At 36.3% G+C, this 23072-nt stretch overlaps 1 protein-coding gene across 3 annotated transcripts in view; it reads right to left on the reverse strand.

Moving 5' to 3' along the window:
* The window catches only part of NUP58 (nucleoporin 58), a 38349-nt gene that overhangs the window by 3823 nt on the left and 11454 nt on the right, over nucleotides 1-23072 (reverse strand). For all 3 annotated transcript variants that reach the window (XM_064504998.1, XM_026108876.2, XM_026108875.2), the window contains exons 7-15: nucleotides 21456-21480; nucleotides 20927-20992; nucleotides 20006-20180; nucleotides 18670-18749; nucleotides 18223-18341; nucleotides 15082-15164; nucleotides 12104-12305; nucleotides 6044-6142; nucleotides 3201-3296 (exon numbers count right to left, since the gene is read on the reverse strand). In XM_064504998.1, the coding sequence (XP_064361068.1) occupies nucleotides 3201-3296; nucleotides 6044-6142; nucleotides 12104-12305; nucleotides 15082-15164; nucleotides 18223-18341; nucleotides 18670-18749; nucleotides 20006-20180; nucleotides 20927-20992; nucleotides 21456-21480 (945 nt within the window). The remainder of the gene's footprint in view (nucleotides 1-3200; nucleotides 3297-6043; nucleotides 6143-12103; nucleotides 12306-15081; nucleotides 15165-18222; nucleotides 18342-18669; nucleotides 18750-20005; nucleotides 20181-20926; nucleotides 20993-21455; nucleotides 21481-23072) is intronic.

Consider the following 23072-nt stretch of genomic DNA (forward strand, 5'->3'; position numbering starts at 1 on the left):
CATAATAAAGCTACATGTGATCTATAGTGTCAGGAGTTCAATAGGTGAAGGTAAAGTGTAAGTGAATTAACCTCCATGTAGCTGCTTCTAGATGAAGTGTTTAAATTATTCTGAAGCATGCAAGGAAGTTGGTTTGTGCTTTGAGTGATTAGAATGAGATGCATGAACTGTGTGATAAAAGACTGATAATATATTTGTTAATTTAGTTATAATCTGGCAGGTAATAGCTGGCATGTTAGAAGTGGCACTTGTGGTAGCCACTGAATTGTAGAAAGGCAAAAGACAAGTTTGTTCAAGTGACCCTGTCCCATTAAGGCAGTATAAAAAAGTCACAGTTCTTTTCTTAAAGAAATCCAAACCCTAAAGCAGATAATTCAAATGAAAATTTTTAGGAATAAACTTTGAACAAAGTATACATTCCGTCTTATTCCTGTTGTCAGGGAAGAGAGCCATGAAATAGCTCACTTCTAGAGGCCAAAGTCACACCAACAAGGTCTTGAAGAACTGTAGCTACAATGAGATAACAATTTTTTTTCTTGAAATTAACGTTACTTATACACAAACAATTATTCTCAAAAATTAGATAAAAATGCGCCCCTTAAGGGCATAGATTTGGCACCTCTCCCTAAAGGACCTTAGGGTACATTTTGCTCACTGGACATCTGCATCTCTGCTTGTCAGCCCTTTAGATATGGAAGCCAAACAGAAGATAGGCACCTCCTGTAAAAGCATTTTTTGTTTTAATACTAGAGCAGATCTCTTAGATGCTATCCACCCCCTCCCAACCCCTGCACTTAATTGACACTCTAAATCAAAAGAATTTCCAGCACAGCTTTGACTTACTAAAGCCTCTCTATCTAAAACCTGTTCATAGTTACACATTGATTCTATTAAGGTCTGTTTTTCAGCAGTATGAGCATGTTCAGCCACAATTCCACGCAATTTTCTCTTAACCCGTTGTATTGAGACTTTCATTCTTTAATAAAACCAAGTCTCCAACAGGAGTTTCTGACTCAGATCTTCAAAGCATTTTTAGCACCTCAGCTCTCATTTAAAACATCCCCCCATCTATGTATGTAAAACACCTTAACATTATCTAAATTTTATAGTGTTCTTTTTCTCCCTTTTCCATCACTTCGAGTGTCTTAATGCTCTTTACCACATCCCACTCAAATCAAGCCTTTTTGGTTGCTATCACACAAAGAAGAGTAGGAATTAAGTGGGACTCAAGACTACGACTCAACTTTCCACAATGGAAGGGAGCTCTTCTTGTGCTTCAGGGAGAAGCCCGAGCCACTTGTTCAATCTTGCAATATAATGTTGGAATAGAATTAAGTGAAGACTGTAGTTGCTCTACCTTTCATCTACTTAACACAGAGGATACAAGGACTGCTCCTGGGCTAAACCCAAACTATTATTACTACACGATATAGGAATTTGGACAGAGATGCAAAATTAGTGTATTGCTGGACTACCAAACTTATCTGGACATTTCTATTCCATAATCCCAAATCAAGCATTCTGGGCCAGGATTTTTGTGAACACTCATATTTTGTAAACACAAAGTGACAGGAATTACATTTAGTATTTTATATTCCTGGTTACCTCCTTCTGTAGCTGAGACCCTCAAGATAACCAAAAATACTCTTCATTTTATCGGGTGCAATTCCCTTACTGCTAAAGAGGGATTGGGCACTGCTACCAAAGCCCAGTTTGAGGAATACAGTGAAATGACACCTAGATCATCTCTGCACACTGCCAACATAGGTAACAGACTTGCTATTTACTTTGGTTTGATATCTTATTAGTAGTGGGAAATTGATTCATACAGCTAGTTTTACAATTATAATAGTATTTTTAGCATGCTTAAAGATAAGTTATACAGTTTACAGAATTCCAAGCTGCTGAATTACAATGCTGTTAGTTATATGAAATATTAGGTACTTAATGTAGGCTCAGGAAAAAGAAGCTACAAGATAAAAATGTAAACGGTGCAAGTTTTTACTTGCTTCTGATATTAAAAACTAAACAAAAGGTTGATGCTTAGAATCTACATACAGCAAAATCAGAGATGTTCTACCAAGAATTTACAAGGATGTTATGCATTTGTGTTATATAGCCACCTTACTGAACTATTTCCAGTTTATTATAAAAAAAATTAAGATACTTTATAGGCCTAATTTGACAGAATAACCCAATGTCAACCAAGAAAGAAAAAGGCAACTAACAAGACACTGGTCCAATACAATGTACTAGGAACTTACACAATAAACACCAGCCACTTACTATGGTTATAATAATAGCTGTTAAATGAAACAAAAAATCCCAATCAACCAAACAAGAAAAGGTTTGCTTTTTTAAAAACACATGCTACCAAAAGCCCATCCCAGAAGACGGGATTCTCTAAACTGCCACTGAACAAAGACTGCAGGAAACCATATGCTAAAGACAAAAAACCCACCAATCCCTGCGCCCCCCCTCCCCCCCGGCCAAAGCATCTGCCATTCAAAAAGTAATTAGAGATGCAATCTACAGAACTGACTAGAGATTTCAGAGCTGAGTTAAGGAGCAGCTACATCTGTATTTTCATCTTCTCACCAACAACTAAGTAAAACAAAAAAGTCAAGTGAATACTGAGGTCAATAGTTCCACTCCTATAGAAATGTTTTCAAAATACTTAACACACGTGAATTATGAGTATGTACAAAAATAAAATACTTATAACTTGCTATTCAGAATATAAAGGATAAACAAATAAACAGCTCTAAGGAAAGCGTTGAAACTTGTAAAAAATAATTTTACCTCTACTTTTGAATACAGGACATCAAGTAACTGGTATATTTGTCACAAATTTTTAAATTTCAATAGCACTTTAACAGTATTCCTCATGCACGTAAAGGACTGCATTTGTGTGCCTTAAACTGTCTCTGATCCCAAACCCCTACTCCTACTAATTAGATAGGTACCATCAAGTGAAAAACATCAGTGTTCACTGGATGCTAAAACAAACAAAAAAACCCCCCACACCTCTAAAAACTTCCTGAAAATTCATATTTAGCAAGCAAATATTCTTTAATAGTTACATACACATGCAACTTTAAGCACACCTGTTTCAGCAGCTTTCTTAGACTGCATTTAGTAGTTTGATTATAGCACTTTTGCTTTAAGATAAACTTGAATTCAGGAAAAAAACAACCAACCTGCACTTAGACTTCCTGATGGTTTACTTGTAGTTCCAAATCCAAATGATGATGCACCTGTGGCACTACTTCCAAAGGCAGAGCTACTTCCAAATCCTAGTAAAATAACAGCAAGGACATACAACAACAAAAGAAGATGCTGCAATTAAAGACATAAGTTTTGAATATGTATTCTAAAAGCAAATAATTCTAAGCATTATTTGGTAAACAAGATATTCCTAAGGTTAATGCCTCAGGAGTATCTTATTCTCAATGGAGCACTACTTCCCATAAGAAAACAGCGACATGCAAACAGGAAAGCATTTGAGAGTCTTACACTATTCCTATCGAAACCCAAAACTTAGTAAAAGGAAGTGCTGTAAATGATCACAGGTAAGTGAAGTGTCTGAGGTTACAACATTATTGTTTGAGTGTTATTGAACTGGCAAATTAAATGATATACTACATAGGCCAACACTAAAAATTCAGACAAAAGTGATATGATTTATTACAGAAAGCTACAATCTTCATCCACAACTAAAAAATTCTGTACACTTAAGGCAGAGTAAATGTTTTCTTGAGGTTAATTTTGGCTTTATTTTATTGGGGACCAGTTTCATCCTATTTAAGAGGCAAGGAAATAGGTTTGGAAATAGAATTTCGTGATATTTAACGGAAAAAAATTATCAAAAATGGCCTGCCATAACTGTATTACTGTAATAAAACTAATTCTGTTTGTTTTGTGGTCCAAAATACACATTTCAAAATAAAAAATTCAAATTTTATTAACATGAAATGACTTCAAAACACAGAAGTGAGCTGATATTTGCAGCTTGAGATGGAAGCCAGACAAAAGGAAAGGTAAGAAATATATTCTGTAATTTTGGCTATTTCAACAGGTAGCTACTGAAGTCAGAACAGTCTTTCTACTTGAGGAAATTATACCTCCATTTTAAACTTAACTGGCGCTTTTACCATTCTTTTATTTCACATTTTAAAACCAGTAATAGTTGGACATATTGTCTGAATAAGCATTCCATAGTCTTCTGTATTTTTAAACCAAATAAGAGTTCTAAGTGTGTGTAATGGCAAGTACCAGTTGAATGCAAGACAGTTTAAGTGCAACACCATTTTTTTTGGTTCTATCTATCTTCAAATGAATTACTAATGGTCATGCAAGTATCTGTCAGCAAATATTTCATGAAGCATAGAATCTATATGCTACACATCTTAAGTGCAAAAGCCTATTACTGACAATTCACAAGAGATTTATTACAAAAACAAAACAAGTTTCCCCGTTAAAGTGCAGTTTTGAGAGTATATATTAGAAATTGCCATTAGGTTTTTTTCTTCCCCCTTCCATTAAATGATTTTTTCCTGACTGCCTGAAGTATACACTCTGCTCTTCTGTTTCCAAGAGCACCATTGCAGAATATTTTGCATGTATTCCTGCATTCTACTATTGCTTCCTTCAGATTGCCCTGATTTGTCAAGAGACCAGAATTTTACAAATAAATATAGAAGAAATGTAAGCAAAGTACCTTCCTAAGCAGAGAACTAGTAAAGAAAGAATGAAAGTTAGGCCTCTAAGACGTAGCCAGATGTCAATATTCATCTGTTCAAAAGAAAATGTTCTTGAATCTACAGAGGCAAGATATGCAAACACTTACAGACAACCTCTAGTCTATAAGCTCTTTGGTTGAAAAGCAGCTTTCCTTTATGTTTTTAAGGCACCTAAAACATTGTGGGAATGATCTGATAGTTTAGAAGTATTTATTTTTTTCTTGTTTTAGATGAAAACAGGCTTTCCTTTACTTCAAAAAGTTTACAGTCTGAGAAAGTACATTACTAGATTCAGAATAATGTCAAGATGATTGTGTCAAGGTAAAACTGATATAATCTTTTAGTATTATATACCACAGGAGATAAGTCATCTTAATAGCTAGTGATGTTTGTGAGCAAAATTTGGGAATCACTGTCAAAGTAATTGAAGAAACAAAATACAAGGATGGGGAGTGGGGCTGCAGAAAGGACAGGGTGTGACAAGAAAATTCAAGCATAATGCATTATGGTTGTGCTCAACAGATATACTCATTTTCTTTGCAGATCTCAAAAGCTTCAGAGAACACAAGCGTCTTCTGACTTGCTCTTAACATCGCATTCAAATGAAAAGGCCTATATGAGTTTAATTTATATTTATTTATTAAGATCACTACCTATTCTTTCATGGTCACGTGCACTTTTGGTATACACCCTCCCCCTCCTTGCACTGTAAATCCACATTTTGATGATAAGGAAGCATTTTCCCTTTACTTTCCGATGTTGCACTGCTTTACAGCTTGAGAAAAGGATTACTTTTTTCCCTACCTCAACACTGAGGGACAGATAGACAGCTAGAGCAAATACGTTTCTGCAAGCAGGATCCCAGACCTATAGTCCTTTCCTAGCACTTTGTCTTATCTTAATCTAAAGAGAAATGAGTTCCCATAGTTAACAGCTGTATACACAGGTAAAAAACTTCTATAGGTTAGACACTGCATGTTCCAGTGTCTCAGGTGCCTAATTTTCAAATACATAACAAACGAATTCAGGTTTTAGTTACAAAAAGATGTACTTGATGCACTTGCCCTAGCTTTAGGGACACTCCTATGTGATTACTGCATCCTGTTCATCCCGGGTCTCCAGTATAACACTATCAAACTTAGTAACTCTCTCTGCAAGGCATGAAGAAGTTTGGAAAGTACATATTGTCAAACTGCAGGTCTATCACTGAAACAGATCCTCTTAGAGAAGTTTAAGGTTTGCAAGAGATTCAGATGTGCGGTATAATAATTCAATGAAACATTAGAAAAGTTAAAGTGTACCTCCAAGGCTTGAAGAACCTAAGCCACTTGATTGCAAGCCAGTGCCAATACCTGAGCCGAATGGCGTTCCAAAACTAACTCCCAGAGATGGCTGTGGCCCTGGTATAAAAAAAATGAGAACAAACTTGCCTTACTCTTTCATAGTAAAAAGATCCTTTATTTATTTAATCAACTATTTGATCATGTGAACATCATTGCTTTCAACAAATCCCATCAAGTTCAAACTTTACCTCCTTAAAATTCCTCCCTTAACAGTCTGCCTCTACATCCACCTGGTAATATATACGAAAACACTGACTATAATAAGGTGAAACTAGCCAAAACTAGTAGCACAATAGCATTACATAGTATTAAAAGTTAACTGGTCTCATCTTAAATTTTCATGTATTAATCATAAATCAAAACCTTAACAGAACTATAGGTAACAATATTTTGCCACCTGTATTAATGAAATCGGAAAAGGAATAACCTTCAAATTAAACACAAGAATTAACACTAAAGTAATTAAAATTATGTTACCAAAAGTTATTTAATAAATAGGAACCTTCACAGCTACTCAAATATTGCATCCAAATTTAAACAGAACACTAAGTAGATAAAAAACAAGACAATGACTTTATTTTATTAAATTTATTGTTCATTTTTAAGCAAGTCAATTACACAGTAACATGACAATTCAATTCTTTTCCACACAAGTGATAACTTAGTTCTGTTAAGCTTTGCTACATTACACCATTCAATAAGGTATACTAGTCAAACCACCTGTTTAAATAAACATTTACAAAAGGCACAATTCTGTGTACCTTAATGAGTTAGATACATTCAAAGTTTCAGATTCAGAAGTTTGTCCCATCATTAAAAAGACTGACAGTAGTTTTCCCTGCATATTCACACTAAGATGCAGGGCTGTCAAAAACCATTTTCAGTCTGCCAAGGTAAAAATTTACAGCCTTAGTTTCTTTTGAGGGATGAAAGAAAAAAAAAAACAAAAAAAAAAACCCCAGCTTGCTAGCCCATTACTAACATATTTTAAAATAATTAATGATAAATAATTAAAATATTTTGACAGTTTTCACAGTACAATCTTATATTCTTCTTTTTCAAGCACAGTTATCAGTGCACTAGTTAAAAAGTTTAATCGTTAAAAATAAAATACAGTGCCAAACTCTTAATCCACAGACATTCCCATCCTTCCTTAAGACAGCCTTCTCTGACTATCAGATACTTATGTATTACACCTACGAAAGCAATCATTTATTCAAATATAAAGCTCAAATGATTCCAGTCCTTTTCCCCAATCCATTATCACATTTCAGCTTATTTTCATTTGAAAATTCCTACAAAGTTTCCTGCAACTCATTTTTGTCTGAAGCTTCAAAGTGCAAATATTTTAAACTTTTAAAATTGATTCAAAATGATTTTCCATTTAAAGTTTCAAAAATTGAATCAAGTGAAAGGCACTGTATACTGAATAGCAACATTTTTGCAAGGAACACAATAGTCTTATGTGATCCAAGCTGAATGACATCTGTATACTCAAAGTAGTGTTAAACTAAATTTTAAGGGCAACTAAAGTTGTTAGTTTTCAGTCTCTGCTTAGCAAGAAATAGTTGGAAAATCCAAGCTAATTTTTCAACTAAAAAAGTATATCAGATGTTTTAATTAGTTTTAGATTTATGTGAAAATTTGTAAACTTGTTTACATCCAGTTTAAATACTGACACATCTACCTAGCAGCTCTTTAAAAATAAAAACATTGTTAATCAACAAAAAGAAACAAGAACCCCTACACAAGTCAGTTAGTCATCTAACAAACTAAAAGGAACCCAATACATATCCAGTTCCTTCTTGGCTAAAAGGAGTGCACAGGTTCCCTACTTCAGTAGGAGGCACTGTTAGTGGAAGACCTTAAAACAGAACAAAGACACTACGGTCCTCCAAACTTCTTCAAATGCAACGTGCTTTTTAGAGCCACTAAAAAAATCCTTTATTCTAAAAGACCTTGGGTTATATAAAACAGGATCTCATACCTTAGGGTAACAAGGTGATTTGTTGATTTTGTATCATAATGTTCTGAAGGCATCATCATTATTTATAATCCTTGTAAGTAAACATACATAATTTTCAATAGCAAAACACTAGTAATAAAGATTCTTCAATGCCAAAAGTACTAGCAAAAATTGGCACTTCTGGCTTTTATAGGTACAAGACAAATTCCTTAAAACAAATATTTTATTGTTTTTAAACTTACTACATTTGCTCTGTAGAGCATTTCAGTTTAATGGATAGGACCTACTACCAAGAGTCTAGTTAGGTCAGCAAGATACCCCAGCAAAGCAACATTCTGCAATTTTTAAGTCACAACGGGTCCTAACTGAACAAATTTACCATCACAACTCAGATCTGATACTGACAAAGCAATACACTGATAAAGTTTAATGAAGGCAAAGATCACATTACACAATAAAAAAAATTAAGTGCTGTAAAGATTTCAGTATCACTTTCCATTACCACTTCAATCCCATTGAGTCAAAATAGAACAAAGCATGCTAGTATCTTCGTAATGCTTTGACTCACTCTGTACTTGGCCAGTTAAGGAGAGAGTAACTAATACATAATTTTTTTTAAAAGGAAGAAAGGTTAGCTTGGAGAAAAGCATTTCTTTGGTTAAGACAGTTAAGTCTTACCAGAAAAACACTAGATCAGTTTCAGCCTTGTGCATTTACAGCTCTTGGTTTATTAGGCTTTAATTTCCCTTAAAATCTTTCACGTTGGTACCAATGGTAATAACGTAGGTAGACTAGCCACCCTCATTTTAACTTCCATGGTGTTAAAAGACTGCTCAGGGAAGGTGCAGGTGAGGCAGTGGTTAAAACTCTAGCTACCAGTGCACAAAAGCATGGCCACCACTGCTACCAATAAAGCTGCGCTCACAGCAAAAAGTGCGAAGTTTAGGAGAAAAGCTGAGTGCAGACTTGAGCATTGTTTTAATAACTGTAGCTTCTGTTAAATGGCAAAGAAGTTGTGCTCCACTGTGCGAACTACAGTCCTGGTCTCCTGATTAACTACTCCAGGAGACCAGTGGAGCACACCTCTGCTCCCTTCCTTCCATATAGCCAGGATCCACTGGTTTTGTCCCAATAGGAGCAGGACATGGAAGGGGAAAAAGGAGACTGAGATGGCATGCGCCTGAGTCATGTTTTGGCATACAGATAGAACAGAGACAGGTGCACATCTACACCCAGGAACTAGGAAACATTCCTGGATCCCACAATTTAGAAGTAGTTACTAAACCTTTTGACTTCTGAACACGAATTTAAAATAAATTATGATCTGTCTTTTCCAGAGAACAAACAGTAATTCACTAACTCTAAATCAACCTTATGAAATAGACTTAACCATGTAAACATCAAATATTAAAGAAAAAAAAAGACATAACCACCCTGATCCCCCAATTCTAGAGTACCATATATCACATTTTAAACAAAAACTTTAAAGACCAGATTAATTTTCTTGTTTTATTCTTATCTCCAAGAACAGCAACAGGAGGTCAGGTATTACATGCACCCCCCCTCCCCCATACATACATCTCCTCACTTCAAAATCTTTCCTCTCAAGACCTTCTACCATCCCTTGCATATCCCCCTCTCCATGATCTAGAGCTTGTAAAGAAATATGCATGATTTTAACTTTGAGTAGTGGAAAGTTTATAAAAATTACTAATATAACACAAAGCTAAAAACATGCAAATATTTGCAGAGTTTTATTGCAGCAGGTGGACATCTGAAAACATTTCCTCAGACAAGAAAGAGGAAACAAAGAGAAGACAATCTTTCATTATTTAAAGATTCCTGCAAAACTGAAGGAAAAGATCCTTACCATTTTCCACTGAGAATAAGACCAAAAGTAGTGGCCTTAAACTGAAGCTAAGAAGTTTCAGGTAACACACTGGGGATTTCAGGGAAGTTGTGGAATTTTCCTTCATAGCAAGTGTTTAAGACTGAAGGTCTCTGAGGAATAGCTCGAGCCTGACTGACCCTGCTTTTGAGGCAAAGGAGCAGACAAGGTGACTTCAACTTCCACCTAATCCTATTTATTTTTAAAGAGTTTTAAATATTCTGAAGTACCACTCAAAATGTCAACCTACCTCTATTTCTTATTGTCAGCTTCTCAAGGTAGGGTTATATGGAGTGACAATATTTCAACTGAATTCGCAGTAAACTCAAGTTGCCATCTACTTTTGTTGGCCTGTGTGATAGAAGTTAATGTTTTTGTTCTGTCTGCAACTGTGATCACTCTTATACTTGGCACTTTTTTTTTTAAAGATACTTCAGAAAACAGATAACCCTCTGCTCCTTTGATTAAAAAGTGTTGCAAAATACCTTGAGGTATAAAGTCACCTTACCTCATATGTGTTGGTACAGGTCAAGTCTGCACTTTTTCTTCCTCATTCCTACCCGTAAGCAAATATTCACAAAGTCATGCCATAACTGGCAAAAATTTACAGAAGTTACTAGCAGTTCTCTTGAATCAGGACCAAGAGAAGGAAATTTGAATCCCTCACCACAATTCATGAAAATGCAGATAAAACTCTGAATGTGACATCTTAAGTATGTGACTTCCATACACAATTAATCCTGTAATGACTGAGGAGATTTTAAGAAACAAGATACAGGGATAAAGATAAACAGAGAGGAAAATATATTGGCAACATTAGATGCACAAGCCACACATCTCTATATGAAAAACCTGAAGTTTGACATGACATTATTTCACAGCTTTTTCTGTTTAAAAATACTTTTGTAATTGTCACTTCAACAGAACATCCAAGGATTATTATAGCAGCATAACAAAGTTTAAGGACTACAGCAGAAATTCTAAGGAGCAATATTTCATAACTTACTTTGTTGTGCTCAAAATATTTTGGCCCATTTATCTTTTGGCCTATCTCCTTGCTGTTTATAATGTGCTTCCAGCCCTAGCCCTTATATTTTCATTTTACAGAGAAGGCAAGTACTGCCTAATAGTTTGTCAAACTCAGGGTGCTTGCTAGATAGCTCTCTAATTAAAACCATTCAATGTATGACAATGTATGACAGCCGTTATAAAACATGGGAGGGAAAGGGTGCTAAGATGACTTTCTGTACACCTATGAAGAACATTTTCTAAAATAAGTGGTAAAATGCAGTTAACTAAGGTTTTCATAATTTACTGACACAGTTAGACCCATATACCATGTTGAGGCAAAACTGAATTGACATTTAATCACTTAAAGAATTAAATGGAGGTCAATATTTCTGCTAACTTCAGGAATCCACCTCTGAAAAGTGTTGGTTAGTATAATAAGGTCAACTAAGGTGCTATGAGTTATTTCCTTTGCCATACATATTAGTCTTTGATTAGCAGTGAGTCATGTACTTCTGTTTTGGTCTTCCTCTTATACACACATGAACACAGAATCACCCATCCACTCTACTTTCTCTGCTAGTATTTATTCGTAACAGCAGAATGGCAAGCAAACAACTGCTCCAACATCACCCTGCTAAAGGGGTTAGCTATAAAACAAGCAGCCAGGCATCCATCTTCCTACTCTACAGGCACTGCTCCACTATCCTTCCTATTCTATAGCATTTTTCATTTTACAGTTCCAAAGTGCTATATAAAAATGCATTATTCATTTTACATAAGAAAAAGATATGCATTTAGATATTCTCTCTGCACTGATTTGAAAATAATTTACTGCAACCATACAATTTTGGAAAGAGGCTATACTATGTGTATTCAGAGATGTTATTTAAGAGTGAAGACTCGCATTCCAAGGGGTAAATTAGAACAATACAGTAAATATCACTAATACAAGTAAATTCACAAGATCAAATATCTGTTGTATAATTATTGCTAAGTCTACCCTGCATTTTTCTATTGGCTATGTATCAATAACTTTGCTCATCACAACGTTTAGATTTTTAGGCTAACACAAAGGAAGACTTCATAGAAAAATTTTTACACAAATTTACTATTTTTGTAACACTAATAATCTATAACTTGAATGCACTCAGACCTGTAGCAGGCTGCTGCTGCTGAGTAAGTGTTGCAGCCATCGCAGCAGCTGCTGCATTTGGTATGTTGCTGAAAGGGATCGGTCCACTGGTAGCACGTGGCGCGCTCTGCCACTTCTTAGCTTCCGTTCGTCTTGCCTCAAACACATCCATGGCATCTCCCAGAAAGGTTTTCCTGTAGCCAAGGTATTGGTCTTTGAGCATCTGAAGGGGGTGGGGGAAGCCATTTTAGTTCAGCGTATTTGACATAAGGCCTTAACATAGTAAGCAGAAAGAGACATCAAGTTATTCATAACATTTCCTTAAAAACCCTTCAAGCGTCTACTCATGTAATGAGCTGGAGAGAACTGTTTTGCATCAGCTATGGTCAGAAGAGGTTCTTTATTTAAATTCTGCAATGTGATCAAGCTTAATAGCAACATGCCAAAAAGATACCAAAATCCTTCAAAGGTGGTAACACTTATGTCAATAGAGTAGCTAGCAAGCAAAGTAGTGTCACATAACTAGCTTATTACATAATCTAGTATTTCATCAGCTGCAAATATACTCTTCAGTGCTACCATTTCTGCATACAGCCTTCTCTTACTTCCTCACCTTTCATCTGTGTTTTTCTTTCTTCTCTATTGCATTTCTTAGTATCAAGTAGCCTAAATCTGATCCCCTTCACTTATTTCTTCCCCTTCCCACCCAGAACCCCACCCTTTGTGGCAACAGCTGGCTTAGCCTTTTCATCGTGATTCTTCTCCACCTCTGTCAAAAATCAGGGAATTATGGATATCAGATAACATAAAAGGAATAAATTTCTTCATTTAAAGAACCAATGGAATGACTTCCACCTTCTAACAGAGGGCTTTTAAATGCAATATATTTGTTTAGAAGACACAGAAGATCAGTAGATTAAATTGAGTTTTATGCAGAAACACTATTTCTTGCCTTCCAGGCTAAGGACATGCTTGTTTCTGAGAAGATGAGCACATTTATTTCCTGTCCAAAAATTCTGACTCAGGATGTGAATGGCTGTAAGCCTAAGAATATCAGAAAGGCATAGAAAGAATGATTCCAGTATTGTATCAGGAGTGCTGTATCAGGATGGTAAAGACATTCTTAGAACTTGGATGAGATTTAACGCAATGCCATACTGACTGCTATAGGAGCTGACAAATGCATTTAAAAAATTGTACAGCAGTTCTTAAATCATTCTATGTAAATTAGCCTTAACAGAATTCTGTATCAGAACTGTGCCCAAGCACATTTCATTCTTCACTGAACTAGCATACTGAATGTATCTGTGCATTCATATGTGATACAAATACACTTATAAGCTAACCCAGCTATCAGCCAGCACAAAGATGTCTCAGCCTATCATTTTTCTGTAACTTCAGACCCTTGAATCAAACTGTATGTGCAAACCAGAAAGCCTAGTTCAGACAGAGGAATGAGTTGTGGTCAACATCTCTGCCTTTGCCAGTCGTATCACAACCATCAGAACAAGTTACAGATGCAGCAGGTTCAAAACTGCTCTCTCCTAGCATTCAACGTTTGATAAACTAAAACTAAATGCAGATCCACTTAAAGAGTACGTTTCCTTCTGATTTTTAGAACTTTAGCTGTAATTGTACCTTCCAAAATACTAGCCTTCATGTCCCTTGGATTAAGTCTCAAAAAAAAAAAAAAGAAAAGAAAAAAAAAATCCACCCCCAAAACACCCTCCAAAAACCAACTCCCTCCCCAAAAGCCTATCTCCTAATTTCAAGCAACAGCGTATTTAACCTGAAGTAAGGTCTTTCATTTTCAGTCGTATTGACAAGGTACCGAAGACATTACAGTTCATGCTTGCCTACTAAGCCAGCTCTTCACACTGGAGAACAACAAAAACTATCACCACAGAGACCACAGCACAAGTTAGTCAGTACTACACTGATCTCAGGAGTGAAGAACCCAGAACACATCCTTTCTGCCTCGTTCTGCAGAAACTACAAAGGAGCTAACATGTCCAATACCTGGTACCAAAAATGAGTCAGCTAAAAGCAGCACAACAGACAAAAACCCAACAAACAACCCCTTTGAGCTGTAATCCAGGGAACATTCATGCTGACTGAATCAATGAAGCCTGAAGAATCTATTTCCTACAACAGCCTCAGCTTTCTTCAATTTTATCCAAAAAGATAGTTTCAGATCTCTAGAGAAAGTGGCACTACTGAAGATTCTTTTGAAGACAAACAAACATAAGTTTTACCAGAGCTCTTCCTATTAAGAAAGCCACTTAATCCCAAACACTTATACTTTCCCCAAGGTTCTTCCTTATCAAGAAGGGTACTGATGCCCCAAAAAAGTATGGCTTGTAGAAAGTATTTCTCCAGTATCTCCAGAAGTGAAATGAGAAGCTTAAGCTGGAGATAGAAGTTCTGCTCCATTCCGTAGAGTCCATGATGGAAAAACAAGTTGAACCTGGCTCTTCTGAAGCTTTGCTAAATCAGCATTTTTTTAAGTCATTTTTTGTATACATATGACTTTCCATGAAAACTTGGGTGAAAAAAGTCAGAATACAATGTTCAAAATTCTTTGATATGTTAGAAGTCTTACATACAAGTATCTACTTTTTTCTGCTACCTATTTGAGTAAGAGCAGATTTACATTATCTTTGCTTGAAATCAAAAGACAAAGCAGGCAAGTACAAAGCACAAAAGCATCAGCTCAAGGACAGAAATTAAAAAGGAAAGGAGTAAAATGAAAAAACATTATGCAACCTTAATGGCTATGGTCACTGTTGCCACCATCGCTAAGTAAAGAATTAAAATTAGACCACTTCAGCTGAACAAAAGTAACTTTATCTGAGCACTCTGGGACAGTTGCTTGGGAATGTTTAAAAGCAACAGTTTCATAAGAAAAGAGAACACCTGAAGATAGATATTATTTTTTCAACAGATGCTGCTTTGTAGTTCTTTCACTAAATACACAGGAATGCATCAAGACAACATACCTTTACATTTTCATGTATTGATTGAAGTTGTGCAGCTAAAGCTACAAATGTTTGATAGATTTTCTGCATAGCCATAGACAAGTCTGTAAGAAGCATATAAAACATTGGTAAGTGACAATCTTATTGCCAGGGGAAAACAAAGAAAGCCACCCTCCCACCCACCCCAGTATTCATATCGTAACAAGAAGAAAAAAGTTTGATAAAAATCCACAAACTCATATAGCAGAAAGCACAAAAATGCATGAAAATAAATTGATGTCTATGAAAAATATAGATTATGAGAGTAATTGGGCAATACAAGATCAGTTTTCTGGCAGTACAGGACCACTTTTTTCCCAATGCTATTTCTCAGGGCTTCATACTTGTTTTGTAAACTGTTCCCTTCCCTCTCCCCTTTTTTTTGGTTTTTAAATATACATGCCAATTTTTTCCCCTATGATTCTGTTATTTAGCAAAACTAAAAGAAATTTAACTTAATTTTATCCAAGTTTTCATTACACAGGAATATTTTACCTCATTGGTTATAATATAAACACAGTGAGATCAGATTTTCTTGAATTTGTATATACTTTTCCAACCCTTCTGAGTTAATGCACAGTTAAGTGTTCAGTTGATTTTGCCAAAAAGATAACAGTAATATAGAAATTTTACTTACATTTTTAAGACATGATTAACAAGCCTCACAGGACCCCTTATACTGGGTCTACCCACAAACATATCGTGCTCATTAAACAGAGAGGGACACAATGGGGAGCCTTGTTACCTAATGAAATCTCAGATAAAAGGTATCCTACTTCCCATACAGATAAATGCACCCACCTAATGCAAAACCTCACAATTAAAGGGGAATATCTCAAAGGTTTTAGCAGTGAGGAAGCTGCTGACAAGCAAACAAAAATCCTCAGCTTTTTCTGAAAGAAACACAACGCACCCAAACAGAGGACAGATAAGTGCTGAAGTGATCCTTCACTGTGGTAAGCCCAGTTCCTGCACATCCTCCAAGAGAGGCATATAAGCCAGAGTGGTCATCAAGTCCTAAAGACCTGTAGGTCTATCAAAGGTTCTTGAACTGAAAAGGCCTGCCCCTTCAAAGGAAAAATTCTCCATTATATTTTGCATTTCTTTTGGAAAGAGAAGAGTTGGGGAAGAAGAAATCTGCAGAGATGTGAGGCCAGCGGTATCTAGCAATGCTCAGGCTACAAGCTCCAGGAGTCTGGAAACAGTTTATTAGAATTGAATACTAGACTTCAAAATTCTCACAGCATTCTGGGCCACGATTTCTTGGTTCCTCCTGTATGGTAAAGAAATAGTGGCCACATCTACAAGACAGTGCTGACTAGATCATTTGCCCAGTCTCAACATGCTAGCACAGCAGACTGGACCTTGCTACATATGCAAGGAATCTTTAGATTATAGCAGAAACTGCTGAAAAACCTAAGGAAAATCCCTGAAGATATTGTTCTGATACTCTGAACAGGCAGAATCCTATGGAAAGGAGATGATGCAGCAGATCTTCCTTGCTGCAAGCTAGGTCTAGAGAGTTCACTTGTCTTTGACATACGAGGTAAAGAGTCTAAGTACCATGCTGTGATGGTGAGATATTCAAATACCATTTGGCACAGAAATATATGCACTTGATATCACTGCTTGCAGAGGGACCTATACATGTAACAGTCAAAAAAATAGGAGTTCCTATGATCGCAGGAATAATATGAAGCCAGAGGCTACTGTCCAGAGGTCCAGTAATTCTCCCAAGATTGAATGACATAGCAGCACACGAAAGACTACATATAATCAGTCAGAGCTGAAGGCAAAGCCAGAGGCTAGTCTCTAGTTCTGAGCCTATATTTTGAACTGGAGCAGGCAGAGCAGTTACCAGTACTTGTTTAGTCAGGCAACAAGATGCCAGACAGACTTCCAATAGCTAGATGCTGAAGGGAGGAAGACAAATACAGCAGATAACACTTTCACTTTCAGGCTTTGTCAGGATCATCCATCCAGCTCAGATATTTGAAGAAGAAAGATCACAGAAACACCTTTCTCAAAGAAGCAATTTTCATCCCCGCACTTGCCATTTTGACAAGTCTTCTGGAAGGAACATTATATCCCAGAGCCAAACCTACTGCGTAAATTTACTTTTCAGAATACATCTAGATCTTCATCTCATATTCCTGACAACCTCGCACATAGCACTTTCAAAGGGAAACGAGACTGATCTACAGCACTGAAGACACTTCAGTATCTTCCATGGATAAGCATTTCTGTTGCACAAAGACCTCATCTTAAAACAGGAGGTGGCAGGCAAAGTTGTGTTAGTGGAAGGAGATGGGAGAAGGAAAGAAGGTAGCAAGGAAGGTAAGAAAGAGACAGAACAAGACAAAACACCCAAAGATTCGCACTGTTATGTTAACCACAAAGTGCAGGCCACGAGTCCCCTATGTCTTATGTATGTAATGCAGAAAACTAGACAAAAAAGTGATTAGAAATGGAACAGAAGCAATGGACCATGCAATCTTGAGCTGAGTCAATGAAAAACTGAAGAGTACAAAGATGTTTATGAATTCATCAGGAACATAAAGGAACAGAATGTAGATGGACCGCATAGACGCTGCTAGAAGAGAGCCCAAAACTTGAGTTCAAGTGTTTCCAAACCATGTCTCAGAGGTACCTCCTGCCCCCTAGGAGCCCCAAATTTCCATTTCCAGCCTCTATGCGAGTGTCAGCTAAATCCAGAGAAGACTCAGACATCAGTCTTGTACAAGACCTTGAAGTGAGACAGAACAAACAACTGCAAAATGTACCATGCTTCTTGGTATTTCCTATTTTTCAGCAGTTCAGAAGTTGTGAACTCTACTCCTAGGCACCTAACATCTTTCTGGTTAGAAAGTTTCTATATAACACAAACCAGACTTACAAATTGTACCTCAGGAAGTGGATCTGACTTAAAAAGCTCAAGAACCTTCCTTAAAGGCTAAAACTCCAAATCTTTGTATCGAGCAACTGCAGTATCTGAACACTTATTTCTGTACATTAAATAAGGAATGCTAACAGTAATCAAAGAAGGAAGTAGTTGCAAAGTTTTTCCTATAAGTATGAAGTTTCTTAATTTTCGTGCAAGAAACATTAAAACTGGAACATTACCTTGTGGAGTTATGTGTGAATTGTTTGCTTGAGTAGCAAGATGATTTTCCAGTTCTTCTATTTGTTGCCTGTACTGTTGCAGCTGTATTTCAAACTGCTCAACCAAGATTCTGAAGTAGCTAATGAGTAAAACAATCAGATCACATCATTGAGCTTTGTTAATTTGACATCTGTTTTTAATAGCTATTGTAGATTTGAGAATAATCTTCATTACATTACTTGCAGTAGGGGTATGTTTTATGACATTCTCCTTCTATTAATGGAAGGAGAGTAAGGACTGTATTTCCCATGTCTATGGTGGAATACTGAAGTGCCAAGATAAACTAAGTGTAGAAATAAAAACATTGTTTCCATGAAGCATTTAGTACACATCTCACAAAAAAAGCAGAAAAAAAAGTCAACTTAAAGTTGTATTATTGACTACTCTTCTTTATAAAAGTAACTTACTCTGCTGGAGCTGTATTTTCATGCTGAAGACCAGGAGGAGTTTTCTGTGTTCTTAACGCTATTTCTGCATTCTTTAGCTCCTAAGTAAGGAAAATTAATAAAAAGATAAGGTTCTGTTCAAAAAGAAAATAGCTACAATGTTATAGTTCATTCATACAGGTTTTTTTTCTTTAAACACTTAAGTTAAAGGTGCAATAAAATCTGTCCAGAAATTCCTCAAAGAATAGATTGCCAGAGGGTTGGAGAACTGTAAATGCAACACAAGTTTGGAGAAGGAAAAGAACCTTTCATCCTGAAAGCATGCTGAGCTCTAAGAAATTTAGAAAGCATTGTACTAAATAGCCACAGCTAAGATTTAGTTTCTAACATACTTCAGAAATCCCAATATAATTCCTGAAGACTGTGGGGAGTGGGGGAAGGAGTAAAGTCAAGTGCAAGGAAGTAATGCATCTAAGAAGGAATGTATAGAACAAAAAAAAAAGTTTTCAGTAAAAACTTACTATTTCACAAAATGCATCTATTTCAATAGAATCTTCATGATTTTTTTCATGCACATACACTTCTGTTCACTTTCCAAAAACTCTACCATTAAGAATTTCTCAATGCCTCATTCTGTGATTATTCTCAACTACATTGTTTATGGAAATACGAGAATTCCACCAATACATTTTTCTTTAAGAAAAGCTTCCAATGCACAACTAAAGAGAATCTCCATTTGCTACCACAATATATAAAAAAAAACCCACAACATTTTTACCTTAGAATAAAATACGATTATTTGTTTGCAAAGCAAGCAGTTTCACATGCCAAATAAAAAAATGAAGCAGTACAGATCTTAACTTGAGAACGCACCTTAACCATAACCTGAGCTCAAACTGTTACACAGGTACTTACACAGGTAAGATGCAGACTGATGGGCAGAGTTCTGATTTATAGCCACTAAATATATACTAGTGATTATTAAAGACGTTGCAGTCCCTGAAATCTTGCTGCTTCATAAAAATCAGAAGGAAACATGTACTTGCACCTCTGCAGCATATTATTACAAAAAAGCCTTTGCTGAATATATAACTGGAACTGAACTAAAGTGGGCACACATTCTCTTCTGCTGCCTTTGCTGCAGAAAAGCACTCTTCTGAATGATGGTCACCTAACTGCTGTTGTACTTATCTGAAACACAAACGTCAGAGACTTCAGTCAGTCTCCCAGGATTCAACTTTTCATTTTACAACTGTTTTTGTCAAGATACAGTGAGTTTCCATTTGTTAACTTGACTATTTATCCTAGATGAAATAACACACAAACTTGAGTTAACAGAATTTATATTCAAATATACCTGTGCGGTTTCCATTTTCAGCTTGTCAATATTAAGAGTGTTTCTCTGTAATCCACTGGCAACTACAGACAGAAGTTGTTTCAAAGCTTTAATATCTTCCTGTACTTTAAGCATTGCTTTAGAGGACATTCTACTAATTTCTTCCTGGACTTGTTTTTGTTCTTTCACAAATTTCCTGAGGAAGGGAGGAAGAAAAAAAAAGAAAAAAGGAAAGAGAGACACGATATATATTATGTTACTGGAAGTACCCAAGTGTTTATAACTTGTGTATATTATTTAAATAGGGATGATTTCCATCTTTCCAAAAATCAAATATTGAATTCTAGAGTTACTGTACACCATAGTATTGTAACTTCTAGTATGCTAATAGTCAAAAACAGTAACTTCAATATCAATTGTTTAAATAGGTTATGCTGTCCCCTGGCAAACTAAGCTTACATCCTTATTTATTAAGTATCTAAACGTGATTACCACTTTGAACTCACAAATACAGTGACAACCAGCTTCTTTGACTAGTCTACAATCTGCCTCCTTCCCACCTGAGGGAAGGCAGTTTTTGCAGTGTTTATTCCATGAGATCCACAGTGCATATGAAAAGGTCCAACACTCATCCTGCACAACAGGCTTAATACTCCCAAGGAGAGCTGGACCAGCTTCTATGAGGATATTTACTAGGCATGCACATTTCTGTAAATGCGTAGAAAAGTGGGGAAGAAAAAGACCACAGCCTATGACAAGTAGCATCAGCTACCAGAACTATCCATCTACTTTGATCCCAGGTTAACATGTCAAGAGGCTTTGGGCTGGGTAAGTTACCCTGCACACAGCCTGGTGTTTTTCCTACAGATCATTAACAGTATACACTACTTTGGCTAATCAACTGTTTAAAAAAAATCCCCACAACCCTGAAGCACTACTTACTGTAGATTTTCTACATCTTGACAGATTACTGGAGGTAGATTTTCATCCTTTAGCGCTTTACTATCTCTACAAAGAGAGACAATGCATGTTTACCTGGTGCTTTAATACTGACGAACACTTTCACACAATTTCTAAACAAAATTAAAACTTTCAAGTTTGATCAATTATACAAGTTTGCACCTGTTATATGCATGTTGTAACCAGGAATAATTTGGATTAATGCACACAATCAAGAGACTATTTCAGTCTTCAATCTTGTGTAAGCATTGTCCACACTTTGCTGAAAAATTTTTTCAGCAACCACATAAATCTACAGCAGAAAGCAGATACGTTGTAGGTATCATATTTGATAGGAAAACAGCAACTGATGTTTAAAATGATGAGCCATCATTACTAAACTATTCATATTACAGATTATGTTTATTTACGTTTATGCTTTTTTCAAGACCAGTGTAGTAAAAAAGCCAATATATTAAGTGTAGCTGTTTTCTAATAACCCAGAGAACTCAAAGAAAATCTTAACACTTACTCTGGTCTTGTTCCCGTTTTGTCATCTAGAAAATAAAAATTGTAGGTCAGAAATAAAACTCTGAAGAACTACCAAAACAACCTTAATGAGATTTTTAGGCGAGAACTAGAGACTGCTATCTGCTTGATTTCATAAGAGGAAGACACTATACCAGCCATAAAAGAAAGGTTTTATTTTACCCTCCTTTCACAGATAAGCATCCTTTCAAGGACAATAGTTCATCAGTTAAGGTGATAAAGTCTGGCACACAAGATATTTAGTGTTAGTTTGCGTCACTATACAAGTCAACACAGATGCATGAACAACTGCAATTGTGTAACAAATTTGTCCTTTCTTATGCAACCACAAGCAAATCACTTAGACCCTACCTCCACAAAACAACTCCAGTGTCTAAATTCAGCAACAACATGCTGTCTCCTCCTCTTAAATTTGAGGGTAATGGAAGTTTGGCAAAGAGACTTCCCCAAGAGTTCTGCTATCGCCGATGTCCAGTAATAAGCAGTAATACCTTCAGTTCCATAAAATCTTGTTTAGCTACCACCTATGTACTACAAACTAGGCATCTCTGGATCTAGCACCCAAGATGCCAAATGCCTTTCTTGACAGACAGAATGGATTTTGACACAGTATTATACACAAAAACACAAAAACAAGCCATGACTATTTTTAGTCAGGGTCAGTAATCACATGCTGCAACTTTTACATATCCATCTACAAGGAAAAATACACACTCAGGAAGACCAAGACCTGGGCTGGATCTTCTTCAGTTACATGTGATTCAAATCCTCACTTCTCTCTCAATGCCACCAGGTTAGACAGTAGGCTAAGACAGTACCTCTCCACTGTTCCCGATTCATTTGGACCTCTATAAAGCCAATGCAGCGCTTCTACTGAGACAAGCTACTTTTAGAAGTGACATCAGCTTAAGCTGTCTACAGGACTAAATGCAAATTTGTGCTGCCAGAGAAAGAACAAAAAGGACAGCGTTTCTGTCCCCCAGTATTAGGGCATGTAGAAAATTTAAGTGGAGTCTCATGACCACTCCCTATTCCTTTTGGAGGACAGACGGACACACACAGGAAAATGAATAAAGTGAAGGGTAAAGACCAGAATTTAGGACTCCTTTCTCAGCTCATAACTTAAAAATTAGGTGGAAAACCAAATTTACTTTGCTTTCTCTCTCTAGCCAGTCAACTTTTGTTTTTTTGCGGTTCATCTGAACAATACCTACAAAATGAAAGACAAGTTTGAAATCAAATCCTGCTACTTTCTGGGCAAGTGCTCTAGTTCCTGTGCCAACGCATGAGGAAAACTGATATATGAAAAGAGCTTATTTTACTGCAGCCATATTTTAAGGAAATATTAGGCAGTCTTCTGCCTTCAGAAGGAAAAGTTTTTAACCAAAAGGGAGCAAAGTTGCCAGTCCCTACCTGCCCTACGATTCCTGGGGCCACAATTTCATATGCACTTTTTTGGTAGCAGTGTCAGCTTATGCTACCTCTCCTTCCTTTTCTTCAGGAAAGGAGAAACAGGAAACCCACAACCATGAAATAACTCTCCCACCTCCAAACCTTTACACAGTTCCCTGTATAGTGGTACAAACATTTGTACTGACAA

The sequence above is a fragment of the Dromaius novaehollandiae genome, chromosome 1, assembly GCF_036370855.1.
Source record: "Dromaius novaehollandiae isolate bDroNov1 chromosome 1, bDroNov1.hap1, whole genome shotgun sequence".
In the NCBI taxonomy this organism is placed as follows: Eukaryota; Metazoa; Chordata; class Aves; order Casuariiformes; family Dromaiidae; genus Dromaius; species Dromaius novaehollandiae.